This window comes from Salvelinus alpinus, chromosome 2, assembly GCF_045679555.1.
Source record: "Salvelinus alpinus chromosome 2, SLU_Salpinus.1, whole genome shotgun sequence".
NCBI classification, from domain to species: Eukaryota; Metazoa; Chordata; class Actinopteri; order Salmoniformes; family Salmonidae; genus Salvelinus; species Salvelinus alpinus.
In genome coordinates this window covers 23,700,492-23,713,235 of record NC_092087.1, presented here as the reverse complement: position 1 = coordinate 23,713,235, position 12,744 = coordinate 23,700,492, and the positions used below count along the sequence as shown (strand labels likewise).

The window sequence follows — 12,744 nt, the reverse complement described above, 5'->3', positions numbered from 1 at the left end:
CCAGAACATATGTGACCCATTCCAGGAAGCTAGGCGTATGTCGCACATCACTACTTAACACGAGAGGCATTTAAACTGATACAAACATTTTATAAAAATAAATAAATTGGGGGGCAGAAATACCTTCGGAACATTCAAGCACCTTAATAACAAACGTGCATGCCATCTATAAATACGAATAAAATGGTTAAATTATGAACCTAGTTGGTTTAGCCACAGAAAAAGACAGGAACCATCCCGTTAGCCATGATTGACTGAGATAATGGATGGGCTGGACATGCCGAGAGATAAGTTCAGATTGATCTGCCATGTAGCATGCTTCTGTCTATAACATGAGCTGCTCAGTATGTGTAGATAATCCTTGCTACCACGGCTTTTTTTTATATCATGAAGAACTGCAAAATTGTTGCTACTGCTCTCAATATTGCTGCCCTGAATTTAACATGCATATCGACAAAGATCCGTGGGGAATAGTTGTCATGGACTACTTTCGGGTGGACGATCATGCCATGTTGACTCTCTCTGACTCTGAAAATGAATCAGACAATGAGGAAATCCTTGATGTAGGTAAAAACATTTACATTGAACCAGACATTGTAGAGTCTTCTGATGACAGGGATGGGGAAGAAATGGCGATCAACAGTACTGTTGTCACAGAAGAAGTTGACCAAGTTTGAAATAAGTAGAATGCCCGGTGGAAGAAGAGTATGATTGCAAATGAGGAGGGAGTTGAAAAGAGAACACAGAAGGCTGTTGTATAAAATACCTGTCTCCGGATTACACCTTCAAACTAAGGGCAACCATGGCATCCATGACAGAGGGGGAGAAGCGTTCATCCATGTATACGGGCAAAAGTCTAGCTACATTTTCAGACATTATACGTTTCAAATTTTTTGGGAAAGTCATTTTCACCGCAAGTTAATGTGTAATGTTAGCTAGCTAGCAGATATTAGCTGGCTGGCTCGCTAGCTAATGTTACGTGTATGATCTTTGTAGTAATATTGTTATTATCTCAGAAAGCCATTTACATTACTAGCTATAGCCTATAGCTAGCTAGCTAACATTGAACCTAGTTGGTTAGCTTTAGCTACCTGCAGATTCATGCATGGTACATGGTAGTACTGTATGGCTTGGGATTATGGTTCATTGTTTAGACAAAAGACTAAACAAAAGACTCCACTATGCAAGTAACCATTTCACTGTACCATTTACACCTTCTACATCCTGTGCATGTGACAAATCAACTTTGATTTGATTTAATATATTGCGTGTTTACTAGAGATGGTAATGTGAAGAACAACATGACCTACACCAAAGTCAGATTAGGATATAGGCCAAGGACTAGATAACATATATTTTACTACTACTTTCACCACTTTTAGTATTGAAAGCTTTGTTTTTTTTACTACACTACCTAACTCACTCTGTTTAGCACAAGGCCTCACATGTGAATTCTTGAAGAGATTGGGTGGGGCTAAGGCTTAAGAATGTGTGAGTGATGCTGAATGGGTGTAGACAAAGAAGAGCTCTCCAGTAGGTGTACCAAAAACATTCATGGGACATTTTCTCAAAAGTGGGGTTACAAATGTATCAACTTTCAAAGCAGAATTACTTTCCCATTGTTTCTCAACTGCAGTCTCTACTTTAACAAAATGTTGTCAAATATCACCAAATCAAAGTGGTGGGTCACATATAAAGTTATCTACGCCAACCATGAGCGTAAAAGCAAAGAGCAGAGAAGGTTCTTCACAGGTAATTCATAAAGTGAAAGTCTAGTGCTATCTCTGTCTTACCGGTTGGGTGACTAACACCAGGCTCTTCTTAGGCTCAAACACAAGGCTCCTCTCAGGCTCTAATACCAAGCTCCCCTCAGGCTGTAATACCAAGCTCCCCTCAGGCTATAATACCAGGCTCCTCTCAGGCTCTAATAACGAGCTCCTGTCAGGCTCTAACACCAAGCTCCAACATCAGGCTCCACTCAGGCTCAGGCTTGTTTACAGTTGCCAGTCCAGTTCACTAGACCTTAACGAGCGCCCTATGACCTGATTGACTTATTGATCCCTCCCATGCCAAGAGGTGTAGGAGCAGGTGTACTAACATCCACCAGCTCGCAAAGAGACCTGACACCACTGGGCTAGCCTGGCCAGGTTACACCTCCACTCCCACCTCCACCAGACGGCAGGCTCTGGAAAAGAGACTGATACTGTAGGAGGACTGACAAGCAGGACCTCATCTGGAAATAAATGGACCAGCAGGAACTGCCAGATGGATGAGTCAGGCCAAAGAGAGAGGACTGCCAAGAGCAGGGAGGTCCTTGGACTTGGAGTTCGCTGCAAATCTCTTGTATGGAGAATTGTGTGTTTTAAGTGTATGTAATACAAATCAATAAGACACTCAGGCCTGTAGAATAATAGTGAAGACATCACAGCTATGACATAACACAGATGGAATCATGCAGTAACCAAAAACGTGTTAAACAAATCAAAATATATTTTAGATTTTAGATTCTTCAAAGTAGCCACTCTTTGCCTTGATGACAGCTTTGCACAATCTTGGCATTCTCTCAACCAGCTTCATGAGGTACAGTAGTCACCTGGAATGCTTTTCCAACAGTCTTGAAAGAGTTAATACATATGTTGATCACTTCCTTCACTCATCCCAACTCATCCAAAACCATCTCAATTGGGTTGAGGTCAGGTGATTGTGGAGGCCAGGTCATCTGATGCAGCACTCCATCACTCTCCTTCTTGGTCAAATAACCCTTACATAGCCTGGAGGTGTGTTTTGGTCATTGTCCTGTTGAAAAACAAATGATAATAACACTGAGCGCAAACCAGATTGGATGGCGTATCGCTGCAAAATGCTGTGGTAGCCATGCTGGTTAAGTGTGCTTTAAATTCTAAATAAATCATTGACAGTGTCACCAGCAAAGCACGCCCACACCATCACACCTCCTCCTCCATGCTTCACGGTGGGAACCACGCACGAGGAGATCATCCGTTCACCTACTCTGCGTCTCACAAAGACTGATGCAGCACTCCATCACTCTCCTTCTTGGTCAAATAACCCTTACATAGCCTGGAGGTGTGTTTTGGTCATTGTCCTGTTGAAAAACAAATGATAATAACACTGAGCGCAAACCAGATTGGATGGCGTATCGCTGCAAAATGCTGTGGTAGCCATGCTGGTTAAGTGTGCTTTAAATTCTAAATAAATCATTGACAGTGTGGAACCAAACATCTCAAATTTGGACTCATCAGACCAAATGACAGATTTCCACTGGTCTAATGTCCATTGTTCATGTTTCTTGTCCCAAGCAAGTCTCTTCTTATTATTGGTGTTCTTTAGTCGTGGTTTCTTTGCAGCGAGAAACCATTGATTCATACTATCTCCTCTGAACAGTTGATGTTGAGATGTGTCTGTTACATGAACTCTGTGAATAATTTATTTGGGCTGCGATGGTAGGCCGTCATTGTAAATAAGAATTTGTTCTTAACTGATTTGCCTAGTTAAATAAAGGTAAAATTTAATTTAATTTAAAAAAGGTGCAGTTAATTGCCGATTTCTGTGACTGGTAACTCTAATGAACTTATTCTCTGCAGTCTTCCTTTCCTGTGGTGGTCCTCATGAGAGCCAGTTTCATCATAGCGCTTGGTGGTTTTTGCGACTGCACTTGAAGAAACTTTAAAAGTTGATTGACCTTGATGTCTTAAAGTAATGATGGACTGTTGTTTCTCTTTGCTTATTTGAGCTGTTCTTGCCATAATATGTACTTGGTATTTTACCAAATAGGGCTATCATCTGTACCTACCTTGTCACAACACAACTGATTGGCTCAAATGCATTCAGAAGGAAAGAAATTCCACAAATTAACTTTTAACAAGGCACACCTTTTAATTGAAATGCATTCCAGGTGACTTCTACTCATGAAGCTGGTTGAGAGAATGCCAAGAGTGTGCAAAGCTGTCATCAAGGTGGGTGGTACTTTGAAGAATTTCAAATATAAAATATATTTTGATTTGTTTAACACTTTTTTGGTTACTACATGATTCTGTATGTGTTATTTCATAGTTTTGATGTCTTCACTATTATGCTGCAATGAAGAAAATAGTAAAAATTCAGTAAAACCCTGGAATGAGTAGGTGTGTCGAAAACTTTTGACTGGTACTGTATATATATATATATATATATATATATATATATTTATATATATATATATATATATATATATATATATATATATATATATATATATATATATATATATATATATATATATGAGGAGGGTCGTGTTTCATACACACGCACAGGCAAAGATTTTTAGCTGGCAGGCAGACATTGGAATACGTTTCTAAGTGACAAAGTGGGGGCTTTGCATTGGCACGTTTATTCTGAGACTGGAATAGAATGCCAGGAACGTAAAATAACATTATTTCCAAACTTAAAATAATGGTTCTAGTATGCTGTAGATCCCTTTTGTTCGCGGTTCTGATTCTGTTCCTCTAAAAATGTAGTTATTTTCCAGTTTTCGTTTCTGTTTCCTGAACCGGTTTCAACCCCTGGTTTGTTATGTCTGTCTGGCCTATGCTATGTCTCCCATTCTTTCGTGGTACATTTTTGTATGTAAAGCAAATATCTGTGATATTTGAAAGAAATATTTAATCTATTCTAAGGAAATATCTAATGTTGTGAGCATGTCTGAAGTGTGTACAGTAAGAGGCAGATGTGTGCTAAATATAAAGCTGTCAGAGGAGAGGAGGCAGCATGTAGCTGCAGAGTTCATGGGGAACATGTTCCAGTCTGATGGGGGTAAACAGCCAGCTGTAGACAAAGAAAGGGTTGCCCCTGCTGTCATGTGATTCCTAAACACAACACCAACGCAACACCCAGAACATCGACTGTTCATTAGCCGTTAAAGACAAACACACTCCTCTCCAAACCGTCTCTCTCTCTGCTGAAAAACCTCCTTCAAGCCTAATTGACAGCTTGAATGGCTGCAGAAATCTGTGCTTTGTCAAGGCAATCTTTCTTTCTTTCATTTCACACTTTTATCATAACTCAGAAAGGACAGTCTGGCATAAACATGACAGTGTTGCTAAAGCATACAAAAGGCTGTACTCAGAATCTGAGGCTTCACTCAGTCTCACTGTGTCAGTGTGACAGAATTACGACAGCCATCCTGCACAGACAGATGGACGGACAGACAGACACCCAGACAAACAGATAGACAGACACACAACAGATGTGTGGAGCGACCGTAACACGCACTGTAACTCACATGGTAGGAGGCCCTCTCCTCTCTGTCCAGGGGTCTGGTGACAAACATCTTGCCGTGCACAGGGTCGATGTTGTACACATCAATGGGAGGCTGGTCCGCCCCTGCTCCAGTGATGCTGTAGCGTATCCCTTTCTCCAGGTCCTGGTCCGAGCGGATCTGGCAGAGGGAGATATAAACAGATGACATGTTGTATGAGACTCAAAGCATGGCTCAGAAGTGGTAGAGGGCAATAGTGATGCGCAGGTTGACTCATAACCAACAGTACCAGCAGTTATATCGGCAGGGAGGGTCATGAAATATTGTGTGGATGAAGGGCAGGTGGATGGCAGGCGGGCTGAATAAAGAGAAAACAATGCATAAAAAATCTATAAATGTATAATTCTTGTGCAATTCATATCTATAGGCTACATTGAAGTTTTTCTTTCATAATTTTTTTCTGGCATTAGGCAATGGGTACAAAAAAGCTTTAGGGCAAGTGCCAAACTAATTTCACAGAGGTCCGAGTGTCTGCGGGTTTTCGCTCTATCCTTGTACTTGATGAAATATGGCCACTAATTAGTAAGGAACTTCCCTCACCTGGTTGTCTAGGTTTTAATTGAAAGGGAAAACCAAAATCATACAGACACTCGGCCCTCCGTGGAATGGGTTTGACACCCCTGCTTTAGTGCATGACTGTAGCCTAGACACGCCAAATGCACGCCAATCACCAAATGCTTGAGGGAACTTCGGTGGAAAAAGTTAACTTCGATCCACTGAGTTAAAAAGGACAATGTCAGAGTCAGGGGAGTCATGCACCCCAAAGATCTGAGGACGCACAAAGTACAATACCAGTCAAAGTTTGGACACACCTACTCAGTTTTTTTGTTGTCATTTTTACTATTTTCTACATTGTAGAATAATAGTGAAGACATCAAAACTATGAGATAACACATATGGAATCATCTATTAACCAAAACAGTGTTCAAATCATAATATAAATAATAAAAATAATAATAATATAAAACAAATCAAAATATATTTTATATTTGAGATTCTTCAAAGTAGCCACTCTTTCCCTTGATGACAGCTTTGCATACTCTTGGCATTCTCTCAACCAGCTTCATTAGGTAGTCACCTGGAATGCATTTCAATTAAAAGTTAATTTGTGGAATTTATTTCATTCTTAATATGTTTGAGCCTATCAGTTGTGTTGTGACAAGTTAGGGATGGTATACAGAAGATAGCCCTATTTTGTAAAAGACCAAAAAGTCAATATTATGCAAGAACAGCTCAAATAAGCAAAGAGTAACGACAGTCCATCATTACTTTAAGACATGAAGGTGAGTCAAAGCGTAAAATTTCAAGAACTTTGAAAGCTTCTGTCATGACGTTGGCCTGTTGAGGGGAGGTTTATGACCCCCATAAATACCTTTACGCTTTTCTCTCTCTCTACTTCATAAAGTTGATTCTTGTAAAGCCTTTGTAACATAGAGAGTCTGGTAACATCGAAAAGTGGGAAACGGAACCATATTTCGGTAATCCAACCAGTTGAAAATATGCGTTGGTACTTAATGAATATGATCTCAGATCAGTTGTTGTCTGAGACATTACTACTAATGACAGGATGACATAAACTGTATCTTGGAAAGTCGACACATTCTAGTTATCAGATTCACATGGAATTGTTGTGCAATTTAAATGTTTAAATATGACACTATTTGTGAAAAGACTAAATGTAATTTTAGCTTCTTAAATGAGAGAACGGTTTGTCATAGAGAAACTCTGCTCACTCAGAGCCCAAGTGAACAGACTTTGGTTGTAAACTATGAAACACGCCCTTCTTTCACCACTATATAAACCCGTTGACGAAAATTAAATTTTCTCTTCCAAGGACGTGAGGACGAATGTCCTAGGTTGCAGCCAAAAAAAATGCTTTGCAGAGTTCAAGTAACAGACACATCTCAACATCAACTGTTCAGTGGAGACTGCGTGAATCAGGCCTTCATGGTCGAATTGCTACAAAGAAACCACTACTAAAGGACACCAATAAGAAGAAGAGACTTGTTGGGCCAAGAAACTAGAGCAATGGACATTAGACCAGTGGAAATCTGTCCTTTGGTCCAAAGAGTCCAAATTAGAGATTTTTGGTTCCAACCGCCGTGTCTTTGTGAGACGCAGAGTAGCTGAACAGATGATCTACGCATGTGTGGTTGTTTAACACTTTTTTGGTTACTACATGATTCCATATGTGTTATTTCATAGTTTAGATGAATTCACTATTATTCTACAATGTAGAAAATTGTCAAATTAAAGAAAAACCCTTGAATAAGTAGGTGTGTCCTAACTTTTGACTGGTACTGTATGTGAGGATGGCTGGGAGGTGGTCCATAGAGGGGCCATGCCCCCATCCGGACATTGTGCATTTTTCAAACACCTGAAACAGCTTTTTCCTGCAAGCTAGAGCCATAACTATTATGCTTAATTCTATGTAAAAAAAACATTTTTTTTCTGCATATCTAAGCATACCTATTGAGCTGTCTGTATCCTCCTGACTGGTGGTTCTTTTTTAAATTAGGGATAGGCGTCCCGTTAAAGGGATAGTTGTAAATCATGCAGCGCCATGTTTCACGATCGCAGATTTTAGAGAAACAACAAATGTCGGTACATATAAGTGTCTTATAACGGCTGAAAGCTTAAATTCTTGTTAATATAACTGCACTGTTCACTTTACATTAGCTATTACTGCAAAAAAATGCCATGCTATTGTTTGAGGAGAGCACCTAACAACAAAACACTTTTTTCACCGCAATAGTTTGATAAATTCACCTCTGAAGGTGAAATGTGTACTTACATTCTGAAATCTTGCTCTGATTTATCATCCAAAGGGTCCCAGAGACAACATGAAGTGTAGTTTTGTTAGATAAAATCATTTTTCATATCCTAAAAAGGTCCACATAGCATGCACAATTGATTTTGTATTTCCATTCGTTCAATTTGCAAAGAAAGGAATCTGTTCAAATCTAACCCTAAACGTTGTTTCAACCAGTCAAATCATGTTCGTATTTATTCCTCAGAGATCATAGAATGTAATCAGACTTCACTACATCATTAGGGGTGTAGTATATCCTATAGGACACCAAATTTGGTCAAGAGCGACGCGTTCATGGCACGCCGATGATGCGGGCGCTCTTCACTTGATCGTCTGTAACTTTGTCAAATAAGCACCAATCGGGGTCAAACAAAGCTAGCTAGATAGCCAATGCGCTGGGCTTTACGGGAGTATTGGGACACCTGCTAACCTTGTGCGACAGCAAGCCTTTTCCTTTTGGACAAAAATTATAAGAATATTGAGAGCTATGAAGTTATGAAAACTGGGTGTTTGCAAAGGTTGAACTTATAATATTGCTACTAATACTGGAAAAGCTAAATCAAAGTCCAAGTATACAGAGTTGATGATAATCTTGCAGAAAAATGTAATGTGAATGTAAATGTCTCCTTCACGATTTGCCCAAATGTACCTGGGTGACTTCACACTAAATGTCATGTAGTTTGCTCATACTTCAAGTTATACGTCTGAAACTTTGCACATACACTGCTGCCATCTTGTGGACACCATCGGAATTACAACCAGCGTGATGGCTTGGGACCTTTCTGTTGCATTTCAAAGATGGTGGTAGAAAACAAACGGTTGTTTTTTTCTTTGTATTTTCTTCTACCAGATCTATTGTGTTATATTCTCTGACATTCAATTCACATTTCCACAAACTTCAAAGTCTTTCCTATCAAATGGTACCAAGAATGTGCATGTCCTTGCTTCAGGGCCTGAGCTACAGGCAGTTAGATTTGGGTATGTCATTTTAGGTGAAAATTTAAAGAAAAGGGGCTATCCCTAAGAAGAACCTACATATGCTTCTCTGCATCTCTACTAAAATCTGGGTAAAAGATTGAACGAGTCGTATTCAGTACATTTAATTATTGCTTGCTTTTCTAATTTCTACCAACCTTGCCAGCAGGCATGCCAGCTAAGACAGTTAGACAAGCTAGCTACTCTAACTTGATTGATAGCTGGTAGCTAGTTATGAAGTCGGGAGATTGGGAACCTATCTGGGCTAGCTAAAGCCAACTTAATAAAATTGCTAAGTGGCTTGTAGTATTACAGAGAAAAACCAAACAAATGTAATAGGGCACGTGCCCCTGTGCCCCCAATGGGCATGACACCTCTGGTCAGAGTTTAATTCAATAAGAGAAAAGCTGTTGAATTGAAAAGAGAAGGTAGGGCCAGAAAAATAATGTTTGGGAAAGATTTGGGGAAGTGGTAAAAGAGGATGATAACATGCATACTACCCTGCATCCCACTGCTGACTTGCCTCTGAAGCTAATGCAGGGTTGGTCCTGGTCGATCCCTGGATGGTAGACCAGCTGCTGCTGGAAGTGGTGTTGGAAGTGGTGTTGGAAGGCCATGTAGGGGGCATTCTTCCCTCTGGTCTAAGGAGATACCAATGCCCCAGAGCAGTGAAGGGGACATTGCCCCGAGTAAGGTGCCGTCTTTCGGATGGGACGTTAAATGGGTGTCCTGACTCTCCGGTGTCCTGGCTAAATTCCCAATCTGGCCACCTAATCATCCCCAGTTTCCAATTGGCTCATTCATCCCCTTTCCGCCCCGTAACTCTTCCCCAGGTCGTCGCTGTAAAAGAGTACACTATATATGCGATAGTATGTGGACACCCCTATGAGTGAATTCGGCTATTTCAGCCACACCCATTGCTGAAAGGTGTATAAAATCGAGCACACAGCCATGCAATCTACATAGACAAACATGGCCAACATGTCTTACTCATGTTGGCCATGGAGAAGGAGAGCCAACAGTTGTTAGTAGCAGGCTGCTTCGATGGCACTGTGTTATCCTCAAAGTGGGCGAAGAAGGTGTTTAGCATGTCCGGAAGCAAGACGTCGGTATCCTGGTTTTCCCTTTGTAGTCTGTGATTGTCTGCCACATACGTCATGTGTCTGAGCCCTTGAATTGCGACTCCACTTTGTCTCTGTACTGACGTTTTGCCTGTTTCATTGCCTTATGGAGGGAATAACTACACTGGTTGTATTCGGCCATATTCCCAGTCACCTTGCCATGCTTAAATGCGATGGTTCTCGCTTTCAGTTTTGCGCGAATGCTGCCATATATCCACTGTTTCTGGTTAGGGTAGGTTTTAATAGTCACAGTGGGTTCAACATCTCCTATACACTTCCTGACAAACTCAGTCCCCGTATCAGTGTATTCGTCAATGTTAATCTCGGAGGCTACCCGGAACATATCCCATTCCGCGTGATCAAAACAATCTTGAAGCATGGATTCCGATTGTTCAGACCAGTGTTGAATAGTCCTTAGCACGGGTACTTCCTGTTTGAGTTTTCTGCCTACAAGAAGGGAGGAGCAAAATAGAGTCGTGATCAGATCGGCCGAAGAGAGGTCGGAGGAGGGCCTTGTAACCATCCCAGAAGTTGGAGTAGCAGTGGTCAAGTGTTTTAGCAGCGCGAGTACTACAGTCAATGTGTTGATAGAACTTCAGTAGAGTTTTCCTCAAATTTCCTTTGTTAATATCCCCAGCTACAATAAATGTGGCCTCAGGATATGTGGTTTCCAGTTTGCATAACGTCCAGTGAAGTTTTTTGAGGGCCGTCGTGGTATCGGCTTGAGGGGGAATATACACGGCTGTAACTATAACTGAAGAGAATTCTCTTGGGAGGTGTTACGGTCTTCAATTGATTGTGAAGAATTCTAGGTCGGGTGAACGAAAGGACTTGAGTTCCTGTATGTTATCACAATCACAACATGAGTAGTTAATCATGAAACATACACCCCTGCCCTTCTTCTTCCCGGAGAGATATTTATTCCTGCCTGCGCATTGAACTGAGAACACAACTGGCTGCATGGACTCAGACAGTATATCTCGAGAGAGCCATGTTTCCGTGAAACAGAGTATGTTACAATCCCTGATGTCTCTCTGGAAGGAAATCCTCAACCTGAGCTCCTCAACTTTATTATCCAGAGACTGAACATTAGCAATTAATATACTCGGAAGCGGTGGGTGGAGTGCTCGCCTCCTGAGTCGGACTAGAAGTCCAGTCTGAATAACTCTTCTCCGCCGGCGGTGTTTTGGATCAGCCTCTGGAATCAGTTCAATTGCCCTGGGGGGTATGAACAAAGGATCTGATTCCGGAAAGTCATATTCCTGGTCATAATATTGGTGATTTACCGTCGCTCTGATATCCCAAACGTTCTTCCCGGCTGTATGTAATAACACAAAAAAGATTCTGGGCTAATAATGTAAGAAATAACACATAAAACAACAACATACTGCAGAGTTGCCTAGGAACTAGAAGCACGGCTGCCCTATGTATCGGCACCATCTTATCCAGCCTAAGATCACCATGCGCAATGCCAAGCATCAGCTAGTGTAGTGTAAAGCTCACCGCCATAGGACTCACGCTTCACCATCTGGCAGTCCGACAGACACATCTGTGCTTGGTGGATGCCAGGAGAACGCTACCTGCCCCTATGCATAGTATCAACTGTAAAGTTTGGTGGAGGAGGAATAATGGTCTGGGGCTGTTTTTCATGGTTCGAGCTAGGCCCCTTAGTTCCAGTGAAGGGAAATCTTAACTCTAAAGTATACAATTACATTCTAGGCGATTCCATTCTTCCAACTTTGTGGCAACAGTTTGGGGAAGGCCCTTTCCTGTTTCAGCATGACAATGCCCCCGTGCACAAAGATGCCCCCGTGCACATACATATGCCCCCGTGCACATACATAAATGGTTTGTCGAGATTGGTGTGGAGGAACTTGACTGGCCTGCACAGAGCCCTGATCTCAACCTCACCTTTGGGAGAATTGGAACGCCGACTTCGAGCCAGGCCTAATTGCCCAACATCCGTGTCTGACCTCATTAATGCACTTGTGGCTGAATAGAAGCAAGTCCCCACAGCAATGTTTCAACATCTAGTGGAAAGCCTTTCCAGAATAGTGGAGGCTGTTATAGCAGCGAATGGTGGACCAACTCCATTTAATTCCCATGATTTTGGAATGAGATGTTCGACGAGGAGAGGGTCCACATACTTTTGGTAATGTAGTGTATGTTCTCAGTCAATTTACCTGGTAAAATAAGGCTAAATAAATAAAATGCTATGTGCAATGATTGTGAGGCGCTATACAAATTAGACAGTCACAAGACTGGAAACTTCAAATATGGCACGTCAAGGGAACTGTACTGTGCAGATGGGTTAAATAGAATAGTAACTGAAATCTTAACACTGAATTTAGGCTAGGTCTATAACCTCTCACATATACATATATAATTAACTCCTGCAGAATTAAGCATTTATTGCATTAAAATCTACACAAAATGAAATGTTTTACTCTAGATTAATAGTGGAAAAATATGATTTATTTCTTTCAGCAGTTAGTCTGTAAAGGTGCTATCTTTATCAGCAT

The 12,744-nt window shown here is 41.1% G+C and overlaps 1 protein-coding gene across 3 annotated transcripts in view; it reads right to left on the bottom strand.

Moving 5' to 3' along the window:
- Window positions 1–12,744, bottom strand: part of LOC139557124 (cadherin-4-like) — a 344,376-nt gene that overhangs the window by 50,706 nt on the left and 280,926 nt on the right. For all 3 annotated transcript variants that reach the window (XM_071371506.1, XM_071371515.1, XM_071371525.1), the window contains exon 6: window positions 5,279–5,434. In XM_071371506.1, coding sequence (XP_071227607.1) covers window positions 5,279–5,434 — 156 coding nt within the window. The remainder of the gene's footprint in view (window positions 1–5,278; window positions 5,435–12,744) is intronic.